Source organism: Rhinolophus sinicus, linkage group LG03 (genome assembly GCF_036562045.2).
Source record: "Rhinolophus sinicus isolate RSC01 linkage group LG03, ASM3656204v1, whole genome shotgun sequence".
NCBI lineage: Eukaryota > Metazoa > Chordata > Mammalia > Chiroptera > Rhinolophidae > Rhinolophus > Rhinolophus sinicus.
The window spans coordinates 121,789,575-121,810,343 of NC_133753.1; the positions used below are offsets into that span (position 1 = coordinate 121,789,575).

Genomic DNA, 20,769 nt, shown 5'->3' on the forward strand with positions numbered 1-20,769 from the left:
TTCCCTTTCCTAATTCAGTAACTTTAAAAATTGAGGTAACATTGATTGATGTACAGATTTCAGGTGTACAACATTATAAATTCAATCTCTGTATACGCTATTGCGTGCTTACTACCAAAAGTCTAACGTTACCATGTTGGATTCAATCACTGGTTTTTAAAAATATTTTTTTATTCAAGTACAATTGACATACAATATTAGTTTCAGGTGTTGAGTCGTTAACTCTTAATTGAATGTGTATATGATATTTGATGTGTGGAGCGGCAGAGATCCTCTAACGTTTGAGTAGTAATTAACTTTCCAGAAACTGTAAATATGATGATAGGTGCAGTGTTGTGTGAGGCAGCCTGTTAAAGTGTATTTGCAATATAACCTTGTGAGTTGGAATTGGCGTAGGTGTGTGATCTGGCAGAAGCTAAGAAACTATGAATTAGTCAGAGTGAAAATCGGGGGATGAGAAGAAGGGAAGGAGGAGGCTGTCTTTGCTCTGCATTGCTGTGTTTTCAAGTGGGGTTCCAAAGCTGCATGGGCCTGGATGGGAAGAGAGCAGATTGGTTCTGCTCTGATGTCTCTCCATAGTTTCCGAATCCGGAGTCTCTGGTGTGTTTTGAACACTACATGACTGGGTCAGTTTTGGAAGTTTTATGGATTACTTTTGCATACTTGTTCAAGGAATACCATAGGTACTGGAGTACAGCTGAACAAGACTAGCAATTTCAATAGAGTTCTGTGCTTTATTAGTGTAGGGTTCACGGAAGCATATAGGAAGGGCAGGTACCTAATCCAGATTTCTTTATAGACACCTTCCTCAATCCAAAAGAGACCACTTCCGGGGGCGGCTGGATGGCTCAGTTGGTTAGAGCTCTCAACAACAAGGTTGCTGGTTCAATTCCCACATGAGATAGTGGGCTGCGCTCCCTGCAGCTAAAGATTGAAAACAGCAACTGGACTTGGAGCTGATGGGCCCTGGAGAAACACACCATTCCCCAATATTCCCCAATAAAATTAAAAATATATTTAAAACAAAAAGACTACTTCCAATCACCACCTGAAATGATGTATTTATTGGTTTATTTGTTTAATATCTTTGTTTCACGCTGGATTGTAAGCTTCATGAAGGCAGGCTCTTTATCTTGTTTACTTCCATTGCACTAGCATTGCCCTATTCAGTTTGGTGGCCATTAACCACATTTGGCTATTTAAATTTGAATTAACTAAAATTAAGTAAGATTACACCTGAAACTAATATATTGAATGTCAACTAATGGAAAAATTAAAAAGTTAAAGAAAATTAAATAAAAAATTTAGCTCTTATGTTTGCAGTAGGCACCACATTTCAAGTGCTTAGTCACCACATTGGCAGTGGCTTTTGTTTCTATTTCAACATTTACGTTATCTCAGGAAGTCCTACTGGACAGCATTGCACTGGGAACTTGAATAGTATGTGGCCTATGAGAAGCATTAAATACATATTTGTGGAATAATGTGAGCTGAGCCTGAAGGATGAACAGATTCTTTTTAAAGAAAGAGTGAAGCATTATTTATATGCCTTTCTCCATCCATAGGTATTGACTAACTATCAGAGTGCATGCCTAGACCTAAATTAAGATTTTCATTTATATAACATCATTAACCAATGTTACTTCAATAAATTTAATTAAACAAAAGATTTCCAAAACTCAGTGTAATGATGTGGGATGTTAAGAAATATGTTGATAAATCACATTTATATTTTATAAGGATTAATTTTATATGAATTCAAAGCATTTCAATAAAAAAAATCTTCCATCCTATTGTGATTCTTAAACAGTTGAACTTTGTTTGTAGCTATTGTTATAGTTCTGTGGTTGCATTTTCAAAATGCCAGTGTGTTTGATTGGCCTGTTTAAAATTTCAGCATGAACAAAACCATATAGACTAATGCATGTTGGCAATAAACTGTGTAGTCCTGTTCATAGCATAAGTAAAACAGCAAAAATTGTATGATAGAACAACTAACAATTGACTTATTAATATTAGTATAATCTTAGGATCTATACCAAGCATTATATATTAAACAATAAACATAATGTCGTGATGCATTAAGATATTATATCCTTTTTATGTCTCATATTTGTCACGAGTGAATTTTATAAATCAGTTTTGATTTCTTATGGCTCAATTAATAATAACCACATTTAAGATAAGATGTACATATCAGTTTTTGTAGTGATTTTTAAAAGTTTTTCAGTTTTTCTCTTTTCTGATCCACAGTCTTTCCTTAGTTTCGCATTAGGTCCTTTTGTGGTGTTTGTGATTCATAGTTGACTTTAAGATAACTTGTGAAGAAGTTCCAACCTTTTAAGCAAGGTGATTGGTCACAAAATTGCTACTAATACTAGAGTTTTAAGATAAAACAATGTGTTGATTAAGATGTAATTCTTATCCAATATTGCAGTTCAATTCCACAAGCATATATCGAGAGCCTACTGTGTGCCTTGGTATGTGGATACGGTACTAAACCAATGATTCAGGTGTTCCTGTGTTCATTTCTTTAGATATGAAACATAGATATGATAGGTATGAAACAGCTGGCTCTTAAGAATGCTAATGTTGGGCTGGACATTTAGATACTGACCCGCCATTTTAGCAAAATTATTTCATTTCCCTGTTTCCTTTAGCCTGACAAGTAGGAATAAATAATTTTTATTTTTCTAATTACAGTGGCTTTATGAAAATGCAAATGTATATTGTTTGTTGTTTCACCCAAGGTTTTTCTTTTATATTACCTTCTGAAAAGTGGTAGGTACTAGTTAACTCAAGTCAATATTAAATCTTGGATTGTGAATCTTAAACGTCTGTCAATGGCTTTCTTTTTTAGAAGTGGCTTAGAGAAGTATTTTGGTTGTTTTGTTGCTATTTGCATTTGGGTAAGAGGAATTAGAGTAGGCTTTTTTTAAATTGAGGGACAAAATATTGACCATTTTCTGTTACATTATTTTTATAGGTACAACTGTTTCCAGGAGAAGGGTTTAGATAGTTATTATTTTACAAGATATTTACAAACTACTGAGTCTTTCTATTCTCATGTCCTTCCATATTCCCCTATGTATCCTGTGTGTAACCATGGCTGTCAACCACCCCCAAACTACTCTGTTCTTTCTTTCCCTCCGTTTTCTGAAGTATATCACAGTCTGTCAGTATGTCTCAAAATGTGATGGTGGGAGGCTCTTAACCAGTGACATTGGGGTGGTTATAAAAATTCACACCTGAGCCCCTCCCCAGATCTATATTGAACTCCATGGATCCGGGATTCTGCATGATAACAAGCGTCCCAGGTGGCTCTGATGCACTCTGAAGTCTGAGGCTTTGCTGGACAGGAAAAACAAGCGTTAAAGATTGTTAACAACAGTGCTTCCCAACGCTAATGTGCATATGAATCTTTTAAATGAAGGTTCTGATTGTGCAGGTCTGGGTGGGGTCTGAGATACTGCAGGTCTAACGTGCTTCCAATGATGCTGATGCTACTGCTCCCCTGACTACATTTTGAACTTGTTTGCACAATAATGGTGGTATTCATGGGGCATTCTGGAAGCTAGAAGTAACACAGGAGCTAAATATTAATTAAAGAATGTATTCAATGTTTCGTATGTGTGTATGTGGGTGTATTATAGGCAAATAACAATAAATAAAAGACAATAAGAACAGATAAGTGAGTGTCGAGCAGAAAAACTTCAATTCTCTAAAAGTGGTTCAAAATATAAGACAGGTGTGCTAGGAATTTAGTCTGGAGAAGTAGGCATGGGCCAGATTACAGAGGGATTTGTGTTTCGTGTAAAGAAACTTGAATTTGTTAATGTAGGTGATGGGAAGTCACCAAGCAGTGGCTCTTCCTGGTTAGATAGGCATTTCAGAGTAATCATTAGATTTGCAGTTGGTCACTGTATTAAGTGGTGCAAGCAGGAAGACCAGTTAGGAAGCTGTTGCAGTAGTGCAGGAGCCAGGTGTTGGGGCAGTGGAAGGTAGGGCTAGAAAGGAGGAATGAAGGAAGAAGGACGAGTCCCAGGATTCTAGGATTGACACTGCCATCTGGTCTAGAGCAAGAGGCAAAAGGAGCAGGTTTAGAAAGAAAGAAGATGATGTCTATAATGGCACTTATATAGCTACTTAGTTATTTTCCCCCATAATTTAACCTTCTTACGGTTAGGAGGCTTGTTTTATTCCTTTTTCTCACAACATCTAATCTGTAGTAAATGTTTTTTATTGAAAAATTATTTTGCATGTTAAATAATTCCAAAGATGAGTGACTGAACTTAAAACTACCGAGGGTGCCAAATAAATATACACATTTTAAGAGATGTTATCTATGCTCAGGCAGTAGTTTGCCATAATCAGAAGTGTCTGGACACTGGTGGTAACCACCTTGAGCACCTCTTGTAATTGCAGAAGTCAAACATGACTTGTGTTCGTTCACCTTTTGTTATCGGTATATATTGAGTATTACAATTAATACAGTTTTTTCCTTTCTTAAAATGTGTATACATTTTTTTTGGCCCTCTGTATTTACCAGATGAGTCAGCTATTTAAAAATATTACAGAGGTAGAGTAAGGCTTAAATTCTAGAATTCATACAATCTTTCATCTTTCATTCCAAAGTATTTATTGGGCCTCCATGTCTTCTGTATTTTAACTTCACGATTAATTCTAATGTGTTCTCTAAGGCTCTTCTTCATTTCCACTGATACCAACTTTATCAAGTATCTATGGTTCCATTCCTAATGTAGCTGTTTGTTTATAATTTTAGAACTCTTTGTAATAATGATTTAGCTATGGCTGCACCTGACATCTAGGCAGGAATGCAGTTCACTGTTAAAGACATTTGGAGATGCCATTAAAGAGATTGCCCTAGAAACGGGCAGAGCAACTGACCCAAAGTTTGGAAATCTAGTTAACTCCCATAAATCAGTGTTTCCATAAATCATATACTCGGAAATCACTCACCTACTCTTGCCTGACAGTATACTACTCATTTAGAGTCATAGGAAAATCATATTGGTATGGCGAAATTCTTTTTTCCACTGTGCAGACTGTTTTTCCTTTTTTGGGGGGGAGTTCTGTTTAATCCTTGTTTCTTTCGTGCTGTTTTTAAACCCTGAACAATTTTTCTTAGGCCTGAGCATTTTGAGATCTTCTGGAGATGTCATTTAGTTTACCTCTCCTATCTGTGAATTGATCCACTGGTGAAGCAATTTGATGTAGGGAGGAAAATGTTACTTTTTCATCCATGTAAAAATAAACTTGTAATAGTTTATATCTTGGTCAGCCTAAGATTTGAACCTAGCTAGCACATATGACTGCAGAGTCTGAGCTCTGAATTACAGCTGCCACCTAAAGGGGTTCCACTACCCTTAATTTCATCCTGATCTTATCCAGATAAATCACTTCCCTAATTCATGTGGATCTCTGGGTTGTTAGAATTAAATTACGATAACATGAGAAATTTCTAGCTTAGTGTCTAGTATGTAGTACTAATAGTTTCTCAATAATGTAAGTTTCCCAAAATTTATTTTTCTTACGTGTACCAATATGTCATTAGTTTTAGTGTTTGCCCTTAAGCTTTGGATGGGATTAAATTACTCTGGTTTCTCCTCCTGTTATCTAATGGATGCCAGCCTTTTTCAACCAGGGATCAGAGAGAGAATTACATCCTAATTTTAATTACACCCTGAAAAAAAGGAATGACTATTTTCTCATTTCTCCCTAAGTTGCTAATTCCATTCTAGATAATACCATTCTAGATGCATAGGAAATAAGTTAATATATGTATTGAATGCCTTAGGGCCTTAAGGGCTTAATTCTTTTTTGGACTTTGTTAAAAAGGTTACAGAATGTGTCAAGTAGCTCTGCTATAAGATTTTAGATCAAATAATTTAAAATATTAATTTATCCATATTAGACATAGGAATTACTATTATAGAATATGGAAATAAGATAACCATGTTCAATCAAACAACATGGTAGAATGCATCTCAACATGAAAGGAATTACGTTTAACAAACTATGTGAAAAGCAATCACTAAGGTACTAGTTTTTATACGAAAACGAAAAGTTGATTTCTGATTTAGTGCACAATCTTGGAAGGGGTGGGTGTTGTCTTCCATTTTTTTCATTCCTTCAAAGAGTGACCCTCTCTGGAAGAATGGAATTGAAATGCATTTGTATTTTTTATTTCCCAGAATTTATTCTAAGTTTTTTCCCAAGGGATCACATTATTTGTAAACAAATTTCAATAAAGATAGATTTATTCTGACATTCTTTAAGAATTAAGCCCCAGCCGTAAGTATAATTACTCTTGGCAAATTGGTGAAAATTGAGATTTTTATATAATTTTTCCGGGCTTTTGACCTTATTTGTATTGAACAGGTGCAGGAAATTCTCTTTTTTAAATTGACTTTTAGCCTTCAGGTTGCTGATATACTAGTTTCAGTAAATTCAGATGAGTAGAATTGGTTTCTTAACCCTTCAGTGTCCCTTTTTGACAAAATGAAACAAAGGTTTGACTGATGTTATTAAATTATAAAAATAAATTGGTGGTTTTTTTTTGGCTTTTACAAGATGGTAGTATTGTTTAAATTATTGTAAAATTAGAATTAGTTTGTTATTTTTCTGAACCAGAAAGACTTGAGTGGTTTGATAGCAAAGCTGGAATTTTACGTGATTTTCTTTTTTTTTCTTTTTCTTTCAGGTTGACAATCGCATTTTTTGCGCTCTCTGGGCTGGATATGTTGGATTCCTTAGATGTGGTGAACAAAGATGATATAATAGAGTGGATTTACTCTCTGCAGGTCCTTCCCACAGAAGATAGTGAGTGAGTTTTTAGCATTTTATTTTTAGTGTGACTAGTTGTACTTGGTATAACATGTTAGACTAGCACTTAGTATTTATTCATAAACTATTAGTATATTTTATTCATCTATGTTTTTCTTACACTGCAACACTCCCATTCTGTTCAAATATAACATTTAACTAGTCTAATCTTTGATCTCTTGCGAGAGCAATTTAGAGTTGTCTGGGTTTAAACAGTGATTCATAGTTGTAGCACCATCCTTTGTTGCATGCTTCCACACTGGTAACTACTTGTTGATTATTTGTATCTCAGATTTATGTTTGATTAGTTTTGTAGCATTCATTCTATTTTTCATTCCCAACCATTCTTTTATGTCTCTTCAGTGAAAAACTCTTTGCTATCAAAACGTTTCATTTCAATCTCCTGGTCACTTTCCCGCTAATATTTCGTTAGCATTTCTTTAATGGTTTCTTAGAGCTTTTATACTTCAGCCATTTTTATAAAACTTTATAAACTTTGATCAATAAAATAAATCCTCAAAATTCAGAAATTACCTGATCAACTAAACACACACATGTTTTATAAACTCTGTTGTTTACTCTGTTAAGTGTAAAATGTCTAACATTAATTGCACTTATAAATGTTAGAAATTCTAACCTAGAAAAGATCAAGCAAATAAGCTCCCATAAAAATCAGTTTTTGTCAGTGGTTACCACATACCTATCTTTTAAGAGTCAGCATTAATAAATTAATAGTGTTGTTCAATGGTTGGAGTAATCATGTATAAATCTCACCCAGAAGAACCTTGGGAAAATAAGCTAAAGCTTTATTTAGGAAGAAAGAGGTTTGATCTATTAGCAGATACTGTTGGACATAGTTTGGGCTTTCTACTTTAGTGTTCTTTAAGTTTCTAGTGTTTGTTTTTGTATAATTTTAAAAATCTGTGTTTGTAAATGAATTCTTATTAAAAATGATTAAGCATCTTGAACTAGGCGTATGAGAACTTAATACATTAATACATAAATACTCATTTTTCACCAGCTATATGTAACAGCATATATGATATATTTGGTCAGTAGTAATAGATTCTAACAGGTTGGTGAGTAGGATTATTTGAATGTTCTGCTAAGAGTACTCTGCTAAACCTATGGAAAAGGGCTTTGATAAATTATAAGGTATGATCCTCAGCCTCTGGGAGCTTGTGGCTGCGGTGAGGTCACGATTCTGGTCACCTGCAAAATAGAAGTAATTTTGTACTTTCCCTTTGTACCAGGATTGTGGTTTTGTTGTTGTTGTTTTGTTTTTTTACTAGCTTAAATGAAAGTCTGAGATTTTTTAAAAAGTTGTGCATTAGATATATGTAAAGTAGTATTACAGACTCTGACTTTTGTTTGTTTACTAAAAATTCATGTCCTGATCAAATTATACACTGTAGTTTTTTAAATACATCTCAGATAGTACAGATTAGAAATTATACACTGTGGTACACACAAAAAGCTATTCTTAAGTTTTTGCTAAAATATATTTTATATTATTTTTAGAAAAATTTTATTGATTTTTATTCCCCTGAAATAAAATAGCAGTTATCTCTATAGAGAAGAGTGGACTGTAATATTTTAGTGAAAGAATTCATACTACAGGTTACAGTTATCAGAACATTGATCACTTATTCACCGTGCTTCCTCCTTTTGTCTTGTCTTATATTTTTCCCCACTTTTAAGGACTGTCTGCTGGCTCCATGATTGAGCTGTGTTTTTGTCTGCTCTTTAGTAATGTGTTTACTTCCCCCTACCATTTATTAGTGAAATGAGTTTTTTTTACAGCACTTTAACCCCCATATTCTTTTTCATTATTTGATCTTTTCATTATTTGATACTTTTCTCCTTAGTTGATGTTTTGTTGTGAGAGATTTGCTGATTATTACCTAAGCGTTCATATTATCCATAGTGGTTGTGTTTGCTACATACTCACTAGAATGACTAAAATGAAAAAGGTGAAAAAGAACAAGGGTTGATGAGACTGTAGCACTACTGGAACTCTCATACAATGCTGAAGGAGTTTTACAGCCACCATTTATAACTACTGTGTGGCAGTATTTACTAAAGCTGAACATTTTCTATCATCCAGCAATTCTCCCTAGTACATGCATACCCAATAGAAATGAAAACATGTGTTCACCAAAAGATACTAGAAGGTATTAGAATTTCATAGCAGTATTTTTCACAAGAGCCCAGAAGTAGGAACTATACAAACTACTCATCGTTGGTGTAATGGATAAATGATGAATTAGAATATTCATATAATGCAGTTACTATATAGTAACAGGAAAGCAGAATTTACAATTACATGCAAAAGTTTGGGTGAAAGTCACAGATGTGTTTTGAGAGAAGTGCAAAGCATATTACTCCATTTACGTCAAGTCCAAAATTAGCAAAACCAATCTGAGCTTTTGGGGAATAGCAGGGGGCTTTTGGGGTGCTGTCATATACTTGTTGACCTGAGGGCTGATTTTATAGGTGAGTTTACTTTGCAGAAGTTCATTGAGCTATTTAATTATGATAAGTGTGCTTTTCTTATGTTTATTATACTTTGGTGAAAATATAAAATTAGGTTTGAAACTATCTCTTTTAAGAGCCATCAGAATTCTCTTTCAAATTGTACTGTCCTCTCCATGAACTTCACTGGTTTAAAGCCCATTGCTAGTTTTTTTTCCAATCATTGCTGCTTAACTGTTGCTTAAAATATTCTTGCTTACATTTGAATTGCAAACTTCTGGAGTACAGAGAATGTGTCTCTTATATTTCTTTTCCCTCTCAGTGCCTAAAGCATTGTTGTGTATCAGTAGATGTTAAACTTTTTTTTTTTTTAATAAATTTTATTGGGGAATATAGGGGAACAGGGTGTTTCTCCAGGGCTCATCAGCTCCCAGTTGTCCTTCAGTCTAGTTGTGGAGGGCGCAGCTCAGCTCCAAGTTCAGTTGCCGTTTTCAATCTTAAGTTGCAGGGGCACAGCCCACCATCCCACGTGGGAATTGAACTGGCAACCTTGTTGAGAGCTCGCGCTCTAACCAACTGAGCCATCCGGCTGCCCCTCCGGAAGCTCAGTGGTAGCACGTTGTCTTCAATCTAGTTGTGGAGGGCGCAGCTCACTGACCCATGTGGGAATTGAACTGGCAACCCTGTTGTTCAGAGCTCCCGTTCTAACCAACTGAACCATCCCGCCGCCCTGCAGATGTTAAACTTTTAAATCACTCATATCTTCTCCAACTTTTGTTTTCTGTTCCTCCTTTCTGTGTTTTCACATTTAGCCTAGAACATCCTCTGGCTCCTCCAATATTTTCTCATCCATAAGGCATTTGTAAACTCAATAGACTATGCTTTCTGTAACTCATAGATCTATATTTGTCCTACTTTATGATAGCATATAAAATCTTAGGGAATTTAAAAATCTAAAAATGTTAAACTCAAAGACCATTAAAGAAAAATTGATAGATTTGGCTAAATAGATATTTTAAATGTTATGTAGTGAAAGATAAAGTTAGATAAGTGACAGACTTGGATGAAATTGTAGCAGTATATATTATATAATAGATAAAATATTAATATCCAGACTGAGGAATTTGTAAAGATTGAGAAGAAAATGACACATTGCTATTTAGGAAATGATAAAAATGTATGACTAGGTAGTTCACAAAAGAAGGACAGGTAGTCAGTAAATACATGAAAAGAGGATTACCCTTACTAGAAATCAGGGAGATGCAATAAAAACAATGATGTTACATTGCTTTTTACCTAACACATCAGTTTAGCAAAAAGTTTTTAAAAGTTGGCAAGAACGTGGGGGGAAAGAGCACTTTAATATTCTTTTGATGGAAGTGAAAATTACAACATGTTGAAGGGCATTTTAGCAGTACGTATAATTTTTTTCCCATCTGACATCTTCTCACGCATGTTGTAGTGAGTTGAATAATAGCCCCAAAAAGACATTTCCACCCAGAACCTCAGAATATGACCTTATTTGGCACAAGGGTCTTTGCAGATGTAGTTAAGGTTAAGGATCTTGAGATCAATGACTGGTGCCTTTATAAGGGAGAGGAGAGGGAGATTGGAGGCGCAGAAGGGAAGGCCATGTGAATACAGAGGCAGAGATTTGAGTGATAGGTTAACACGCTAAGGAATTCCAGGATTGCCCACAGACACCAGAAGCTAAGAGAGGCATGGAACGATTGTCCCACAGAGCTCCAGGAGGACCCAACTCTGCCAACACCTTGATTTTAGACTTCTGGGCTCCAGACTATGAGAGAATAAATATCTATTGTTTAAAGCCATCAGGTTTGTGGTAATTTGTTTCTAGCCTTAGGGAACTAATGCATGTGCACCAAAATATATGTAGAAGAATGCTTTGACGTTGTTTATTACAGTAACAAATTAGAAGCAAAATAAATGTTCACCAAAAGTGAAACAGTTAAATAAACCTATTCAGTCATAAAGTGATTGAGGCAAATCTATGTATGTACTGACATGAAATTGTTCATCATGTATGGTTAAATGATACATACCATAGTATAGAGGTGTTTTGTTTTGATAATTTATGAATATAAATGTATAGGAAAAACTCTGAAAAGATACATGGAAAATCTTTGTGGAGGGAGAAGTAGATGGAAACAGAAGTAGAGGATGCAAGAGAAGATACTTTAATTTTATTCTATATATCTCTGTTGTTTGAATGTTTACAATAAATGTGTTTCTGTATTTAAAAATTCAAGTGAGAAAAAGTCTTAGCTTAACCTCTCTTCAAAACAGAACAAAAATAAACTATTGAAAACTAAACTTAAATGTACACAAATATATTGAGAATTTTGCTAATGGCAGAAATGATGCTATGTATTTAATATTTTATAATTTTCAAAAGCGCTGTCAAATATCCCATTGAATTTGTCCTTGCCCTGATCTGCCTTCCCCAGAAGAGGTAACTGAGAGGCAGAGTGATTAAGAGACCTGCCCCGAGTCCATGTACATGCTAAGTGGTTGAGCCTGACTGAAATCCTAGATTTGTGACTCCAAGTCCTAGTGCTGCTTTACTGTTAGAGTATATATGTCCCTCTTGGAGACTGTCACGTATGGCACTGATACACGTGATAGTCAGAGTTAACTCTGGCCTTCGACTTAACTTCAGGGTTGTGAAGACCCTGGTGGTAGCCTAGTAATTAGTGTGTGACCAGACCATTGGATAGTTGGAGCCCTTCACCTCAACCTCAGGAAGTATTTAGGAAACACAAAGGATCAGGGTGGGAATTGTGTTCCTTTCTCTGATCAAGGGCACAACCAGAGAATTTTAGAGCTAGAATAGAGCAAGGACCATTACAGTCCATCGTTTACAAATGAGGATATTAAGGTCCTGAGAGAGTAATCATTTGTCCACAATAATATAGCTAGTTAATGCTAAAGGCAAAATTAGAATCCAGTTTTCTGTTGTCTAGTCCTTTGATATTTCCATTACTGGATATTTCCAGTACTGAGTCATTGCAATAGGTGTTTTATTTATCAGATATGTTTCTCTGTGATATACGGATTTTTTTTATGAGAAGGCTGAGGCTGTCTTATGGCTCTAAAGGAGAATAAATGTGGCATCTGTTCCTTAATAGATTTCATAAAATGTTAAGATTAAGTGTTTGAGCGTGTAGATAAGATGTTTTACTGTTATAAGGTAAAATGTGTAATGATTTTATTTTGGGGTCGATTTTCCAGTCAGATTGCTGCCTTTTTAAAATAATATGCTTAAAATGTAAGTATAGTTTCATGTGGCTAAATTAAACATGTTGCAAATTTAAAAAAATTGTAGAGCACCTGTTTTGGAAGCATTGTGGATCAAGGATTTTTTGCAAAGATCCCACAGTAGTTGGTTGATGTCTCTAGTCATGTCTGGGAGGCCACACCACAGATCTGATCACAGTCTACTTCAACTGTAATTCTCAGTTCTTAATTTACTATTTTGTTGGATAAAACACTGTTAAAGCTCTAATCTCATGAAAGAAAGTCTTCTGCCTGCCTTTTCTTTAATCGGTCTAGGTCCAATTCTAAAACTAATCTGTGAAATTTAGAAAATACGTAAAAAAACATTTTTAAGCTATAGAATTTTATATTTGCCTTGTTTGGGTCTCTATTGACATTTTGAAACGAGGTTGCTTAAGGTATGTCCTTTTACTAGGAAACTTTGTGTTTCTTGTTATCTAGGAAGAATTATTTCTATAGTCATTAAATCTTAATGTCCATGTTTATATTTTTAAAAATTGCCGCATTCTTCACTTGAATACTGTTTGCTTAGTGCAAAATGGGGATTAGGAAATTAAGAACATGATCAAATCAGACTTTGAATTATATGTAAGTGGCATAACCACCATTAATAGTGTGGTGATATTTTTAGCTCAAGAGTTGTTCTTTATTAGAAGCACCTAACTATAATTTCTAATGTATTTTTATTTTACCTTTCACAATAAAATTTTATCTTAAAAGAGGGAAAATGCACTTCTTTCCTATGAAAAGCAACTCTGCTAATTCAAGTAAATCTTTTTAAACTCATTAAAGTTTCACATTCTGTAGGTTTATAACTTTTCTTAGGTTCTTTTTTAAAGAATCTAAACGCACTGCCTTTATAATACTTGACATGTAATTGGTGTTTCTTATGAGCTTAATAGTAAAACATTTTAAAGTAAGATACGATCCAGTCATCAGGCGGGAGTTAGCTTTATAGCTTAATAATTGCCTTTCTTGTGCAGGCATGCAAACAAAGGATTGTTTTTCCTAACAATAGCTAAACACATTATATTCTCTAATAACATGTCCCTCTACACATTATGTGTAAACACACATATACATGTTACATCCATACACATCTGTGTATCACACAGGGATTTTCTTTTTTTATGTATGATTGTCCAGGCCTCACTCTCAGGGTTTTGATGTGGGACTGAGTTAGGACTCCCGAGGCATCTATATTTTTTTCAAGCTATGCAATTGATTGTTGAGCAGCCAGACCATTTTAGTTTGTTTTGCTTCTACTGAATGGGAACGCTAGATGGTGCCATCTGAGAACTTCAAAAGAAATTTCAGTAGTACGGAGTGTGCCTCCAGTTGTAAAGTTTGAATGAATGGCATGTTTATACTTAACAGTTGGTTAGTAGCACAAAAAGATTTAGAATCCTAACTTTCGAACCAGTGTCTATTTTGTTTATTCTCTTCCTCACTTTGATGATAAGTACCCTTTGCTAAATTATAAACATACTGCACATATATTTTTGTATTTTCTTTTTCTCTTGATTGTATATATTTCTCCATATTGCTATATAGTTTTCCCTAATTATTACTTTCAATAGAAGTATAATGTTCCTTTGAATAGATACAGTATGTTATATTTAACCTGTCCAACAGTCCCAGTGTGATAACAATCGAGAACCACTGATTTGGAAAAAGCATCCTCCACCATGGTAGAGTCATAAACTCAAACTAGTTTATCGTGTTACATGGAAGTAGTTTAGATAGCAATATATCATAAAAAGCTGGATTACTTCAGAAAATGAAATTAGGCAGATGGGAAAACGCAGCAAAAATAGAAATACGTGTCCGGGTATAATATGTGTATGTGTGTTTATGCATGAGTATGTAGAGGGACGTGTTATTAGAGAATATGATGTGTTTAGCTATCAATTGTTAGGAAAAACAATCCCTTTCTTTGCATGCCTGTACATGATAAGCAATTACTGAGCTCCAAATCTAACTACTACCTGATGATTGGGTCATGTCTCACTTTAAAACTTAAAGTTTTACTACTAAACTCATAATAAACACCAACTATATGTCAAGCATTATAAAGGCAGTGCATTTAGATGCTTTAAAAAATAATCTAAGAAAATGGTGACTAACTTGTAGAATGTAAAACTTTAAAGAGAGGTTATAAAGTTTTGTTTATTCTACATTTCTGCCATTATAAACTGAAGCCAGTGTTTCTGTGCGTATGACTTTTCCATATTTGAAGTTACTGGAGTAGATCCACAGATGTATCATTCCTGGGTCGTAGGGTATGAACATTTTTATATTTCCTTATATATTGGCAAGTCTTAAATGGCTTACCAATTTAAAGGTCTTTAGCAAGGATAAGAACCATGTTCATCAAAATTATTATCACCATTATATGTATCTTATTTTAATTTTTTTTTTTTTAAAGAGGGCGCTGCTCACAGTGCCCCATGTGGGGATCGAACTGGCAACTTTGGTGTTATTAGCACCACGCTTTAACCAACTGAGTTATTAACCAGCCACCCCAGCTAACCGGCTACCCCTAAATAATTTTTAAATTAATGGGTAGGTGGTTGGTGGAGAGTTTTAAATTTGGCGGGTAAAGTTTCCTAAATTGTTCAAAGAATTAATGTATAAGCTACTATTCTAAATATTTCAGGGGATGTAAAGCTGAATAGAATATAGTATCTGATTTGAAGAATAGTGAAAAAAAGTTATTATGAATTAGTCATGTATCTGTCATAAGAGATATGAAGCTAGTTCCTCATCACATCAGAGCCTATTTTTAAATCAACTTGATTTTTTATTTGCTATACAGATACACTCTGTTGATACTATACATTCCTACTTTATACATCTATCATGCTGATTTTCTGATAGCTATCAAAACCATAATTTTTTTCTTATTATGGGTGTGACCTTTTTTATTTTATATTTTTAATTTCTTTTTTTTCCAGCTTTGTGAGATATCATTGACATACATATATGAGTTTAAGGTGTACAGCATGATGATTTGATACATGTATATGTTGCAAAATGATTACTACAATAAGGTTAGTTAACACCTCTACCCCTCACATAATTACCTTTTTTGGTGTCTCTGTGGTAATAATGTTTAAGATCTACTGTCTTAACAACTTTCAAATATGCAATACAATATTGTTAACTGTAGTCACCATGCTATACATTAGATCCCCAGAACTTATTCATCTTATAAGTGTGTACCCTTTGGCCAACATCTCCCCGCTTTTCCCCTGCCCCACCCCCACACCCTGAAAACCACTATTCTACTATTTTTATGATTTCTGGTTTTTTAGGTTTCACATATAAGTGGGAACATACAGTATTTGTCTTTCTCTGTCTGACGTATTTCACTTAGCATAATGCCCTCAAGGCCCATCCATATTGTCCCAAAAAGCAGGATTTCCTTCTATTTGGTGGCTAAATAATATTCCTGTGTGTGTGTGTGTGTGTGTGTGTGTGTGTGTGTGTGTGTGTCTGTGTCTGTCTCACATTTTCTTTATCCATTCATGTGTTGATGGATACTTAGGTTTTTCCAGGTCTTGGCTATTGTGAATAATGCTGCAGTGAACATGGAGTATAGATATCTCTTTGAGATAGTGATGTAAGTTTCTTTGGATAAATACCCAGAAGTGAGATTGTGGGATCATATGGTAGTTCTATTTTTAATTTTTTTGAGGAATCTCTGTGAAAGGTTAGTCCATAGTGGCTATACCAGTTTACACTCCCACCAACAGTGCGCAAGAGTTCCCTTTTCAAGGATATAACTATATTCTTTCTTTAGTTCCCAGTTATATTCCACTGATATCTTGAAAAATAAAAGTTTTTAGATAGAAAAAAAAAATTGTGTGAGTAAACATAGTTTGAAATGAGCAGAGACTAAGTGCTAACTTATAATGTTATATGTACTTCAAAGCTAAGTGGGTTATTGGACTCAGAATGAAGTTCTGTCTAATACTAAAATACAAAGTACATATATTTTCTGTGACTATAGAGTAGTTTATATCTTTAACTTGTTCCCCTGTAAAGAAGCAACTGGTAAGGTAAAAAAGATGCTGAATGGGAAATTAGGGTTCTAGATCTTTTTGTGTTACCTTGAACATGTCTGCTTTCTGTTCTGGAGAATGAGGAGTTGAATATGTTGATCACATGAAAAATGGTCAGGTAGGAAAAGTATAAAAGCATTTGGTACACCGTAAGGTGGGTTATGAAAAGGTAGCTAGTAGAAAATCATTATTTTGTCTTTTACTTGTTTGGAAATGAAATGAAATTTCCATAAAGAGCCTGGAACAGACCTGGCACATAGTAAGCATTCAACATTAGCTAGCATTAAAACAGAGACAGGAACAAAGCTTTGCTACTAAAATACTCACTTTCTGAAAGACTGTGTAATTGAACTGCTTTAGCATCTGTGCAAAAATAAGGGATACTTTAAATAAGTACATCTTTTATTTTCTAGGATCAAATCTAAGTCGTTGTGGTTTCCGAGGCTCTTCATACCTGGGTATTCCATTCAACCCATCAAAGGTTAGTTTTTGTTGGGTCAGGCGGAAGGAAAAGGGAGGTGGGGAGATTTTAGTGAGAAAGAAAAGTAAGAAAGGATATAGAAAGAACCAGGCTTCCAAGTTTCAGTACAGCTAATTACTGTCCAGTTATGTGTATTATGAACTGGAACTCTTTAAGGGAAAGCTATACCCACCTTACTTCCTGGGAGAATACACAATACACATACACTCCGAAATTCCTGGTACAAAAATTGTGTCTCCTTTACTGTCATGTGTATGTGTGTAAAAAATTACTGGTGATTTCCTGGAGAAAATGGAAATTAAGCATTCAGATGCTTGATACTTGCTCTCTAAGTAGCCAGTGAACTTGAGTTAGAGAAGGACTTTGCATTTGGTTCTCATTTCTTAGGAATAGAAGAAAAACTCTTGCCAAGGCAGTGATTGAAGTCCCAAGTAGTGATGAATTTGATGACCTTCACAGCAATAGGCAGAATATCTTCAGGGTTATAACAAGGGGCTTTGATACCAGCACGTACAGGTATAGAAAGCAGTGAATCCTATCAAAGTGAGGAGCGTTTTTCTTCTTCAAAGAAGCAGACCCAGAAAAGGCTTTATAGATGTTTCATCTATGCACAAAATGCCAATATTTTTCTATAGTAGAAAGCATAGAAAAACTGTATCACTATGTTGAAAGGCCTCACAAAATTGAAACTTTTTCCTTGATGAAGTTAGTCTGCGTATATAATATAATGGTTACAAGCCAGTGTACATGGGTACATTGAGAGTACATCAAGATTTGTAACTAGTTGCAATCTGAAGGCAGATGGCATGCTGCTAGTTTTTCCATAATCTTCAAATTTTTGGAATAAATAGTGATTTTGGAGAAGGTGACATGATTTCATAGAGTCACTGCTTCAATTTTCTTCCTCTGCCTTAAGCTATAGACCAACTTATGTATGTCACAGTCATGAATTTGCCAAGGTGTCTCCAATCTCCCATTGCTTTTAGCAGGGAATCTGAAAACAAAGGATTTGTAAACTTTGAATATGCATATATATAAAATTGAGGTTTGTTTTTCTCAATCAGATGTCTATACCAATCAGTATAAACAACATTTAATTGTTCTATTTACTGAAACCTCGTGAAAATTAATGAAATAAATTTTCATTTCATTTTACTAACATATTAATTTTGAATTCAGAGTCCTGGAACAGCTCATCCTTATGATAGTGGCCACATAGCAATGACCTACACTGGCCTTTCGTGCTTAGTTATTCTTGGAGATGACCTGAGCCGTGTAAACAAAGAAGCTTGTTTAGCAGGCTTGAGAGCCCTTCAGCTAGAAGATGGAAGGTATGGGTCATTCTGTATTACTTTGTTTTTTTTAAAGAGAAATCTTTTGGAACTGAAAAAGTGGATATAATATTATACTAGAACTACAGAGTTTATTATAAACTCTTATTAGTCTGAACTTGTCTTCCTTAAGACATGGTAATGGGGCAGAAAGGGATGAACATTGAATATTCTAATGTAGGTAGTTTTCTTGACATTTTTTAAAGGATTAAAAAAGTTGATGAGTTCATTAATATTTGATGGTTCGTGTGATACGTATAAAGAAGAATCTCCCTAGACTTTTAAAGTGAAACTGTTAAGTCTAGGAAGTGGTAAAACAGTCGTAATGCTGTCTAAAGAAAAGACTGCAAGCAAACCCTGCTGTGTTGTTGCTTCTGTGTTCCATCTACTAATATCTCTATTTTCCTGTCAGTATTTTAAAAACACTGCTCATGATGGGAAAATTAATGTTGACATATAAGATAAATTGACAGTAGTTGGAAATACTCTAAAACTAAATATTTACCTCAGTAGGTACATATAATTTCTCAATACTTCAGTACAGTCTTTGTTTACTGCTACCTTATCCTTGTTTATAGATAGAGGACTAGATAAGAGACACAGACTTTTAAGTCTCTAAAACTAATTAAATAGGTAAAAGTTAAAACAGTCTGATCAATTAGTGGGTTATCTATAGATACAGTTAGAAGAAATTTCACATAGCAAACATTGGGCTTTGGAATTTATTACTACACAATAGGTCCCAGGTTTTACTTGCTCCTTTTTTTGGCCATTAATTCTCAAGCCGGTATGCTACAGCTGTCCCTGTCAGAGAGCGAACATACTCTTAGTGGGCTTCTGGGAGGAGTAACTGTGGTAGCATATAAAGCTGCCCAGAAATCAGAACTTTGGAGTGAAGCAATGATTTAGTGATAGTTTTATATCATTCAAGTTAATAGTCCTATTCTTTATTGAATAATAAAAGTAGTATGTGGTTTTTAAATCCATATTTAGATTTTTCAATCCATATTTGTGATAGATTTTTCTGTGAGTAAAGACATGGAGTAGGTGTTTCTAACCCCCCACAAAAAATAATAGTAATAGTAATAATAATAACAATAACAAATAATACAGTGTTAATAGTAAGTCATATTATTATTTTCAGTTTTTGTGCTGTACCTGAAGGCAGTGAAAATGACATGCGATTTGTATACTGTGCTTCCTGTATTTGCTACATGCTCAACAACTGGTCCGGCATGGATATGAAAAAAGCCATCAGCTATATTAGAAGAAGCATGGTGAGTTATGTTGATAAGTTGACTATTTGTTTTAGGTTATTATTGCTGGTGTATCAGGGCTACAATATCATGCATGCCTTATTTCTTCCAGCTAGAATTTGGAAATAAGGCCAATAAGATTGTTTTGGGGTACATCGTGTATCAGAATGTCCCTATAGAAATAATTTTCGAGGACAGATTGACTTCTTGACCATTAAAATTTAAATGTAGTCTGTCTGATTCTATCAAAAGAAACAATGACTAGCAAGACCCAAATGTAACAAGATTAAGTGGGCTGACAGTAGATATTTGGGTCACTTTTGGTTCCTTAATCATTTTTTTTTAATCTAAGGTTTATTTTAAGGAGAATATCAAGTACATATGATGTTATTCTTTCACACAATACAATTGAATCTTTTTATTGGCAGCTATAAGGAAAGCTTAATCTCAGCCAGAATTATTTTTTGCTCTACTTTTTAGTCTTCTATATAGAACTAGAGAAATGAAAGTGCTGCTTCCTAGGTTTATCATTTTCCAAATGTGAAGTTTTAATTTTTATAGATCAGAATAGTTTAGGCTGTTAATTGAACTAGTCAGTATTTCAAAATGAAAATGTAAGGTCTTAGAGAAACAAAATTGTTTTTAACTAAATGTGCACATGTGAATCAGAATTTGTAGAATCTACAGCAGCATAAATTTTATGCTGGGGAGGCATCAAGAAGAACAAACCTTTAAAGGATTTTTAAGGGGAAAGGAGGGTTATGTTATAAATAGAGTGGGCGATACACATTTTGGCATGAATACTATAGAAGTAATACCGTGTTTCCCCGAAAATAAGACCGGGTCTTATATTAAGGTTTGCTCCAAAAGACGCATTAGGGCTTATGTTCAGAGGATGTCATCCTGAAAAATCGAGCTTTTTCACCTTCCCAAGTTCCCTCTTTCCCCGAAAATAAGACCTAGCCAGATAATCAGCTCTAATGTGTTTTTTGGAGTAAAAATTAATATAAGACCTG

At 34.5% G+C, this 20,769-nt stretch overlaps 1 protein-coding gene across 4 annotated transcripts in view; it reads left to right on the plus strand.

Moving 5' to 3' along the window:
* Nucleotides 1-20,769, plus strand: part of PGGT1B (protein geranylgeranyltransferase type I subunit beta) — a 46,126-nt gene that overhangs the window by 3,436 nt on the left and 21,921 nt on the right. For all 4 annotated transcript variants that reach the window (XR_002137041.2, XM_019727820.2, XM_019727819.2 and 1 more), the window contains exons 2-5: nucleotides 6,725-6,843; nucleotides 17,099-17,166; nucleotides 18,346-18,497; nucleotides 19,642-19,774. Coding sequence is in view for 3 of the 4 variants with exons in the window: in XM_019727819.2 (XP_019583378.1) it covers nucleotides 6,725-6,843; nucleotides 17,099-17,166; nucleotides 18,346-18,497; nucleotides 19,642-19,774 (472 nt within the window). In the remaining variant the exon portion in view is untranslated. The remainder of the gene's footprint in view (nucleotides 1-6,724; nucleotides 6,844-17,098; nucleotides 17,167-18,345; nucleotides 18,498-19,641; nucleotides 19,775-20,769) is intronic.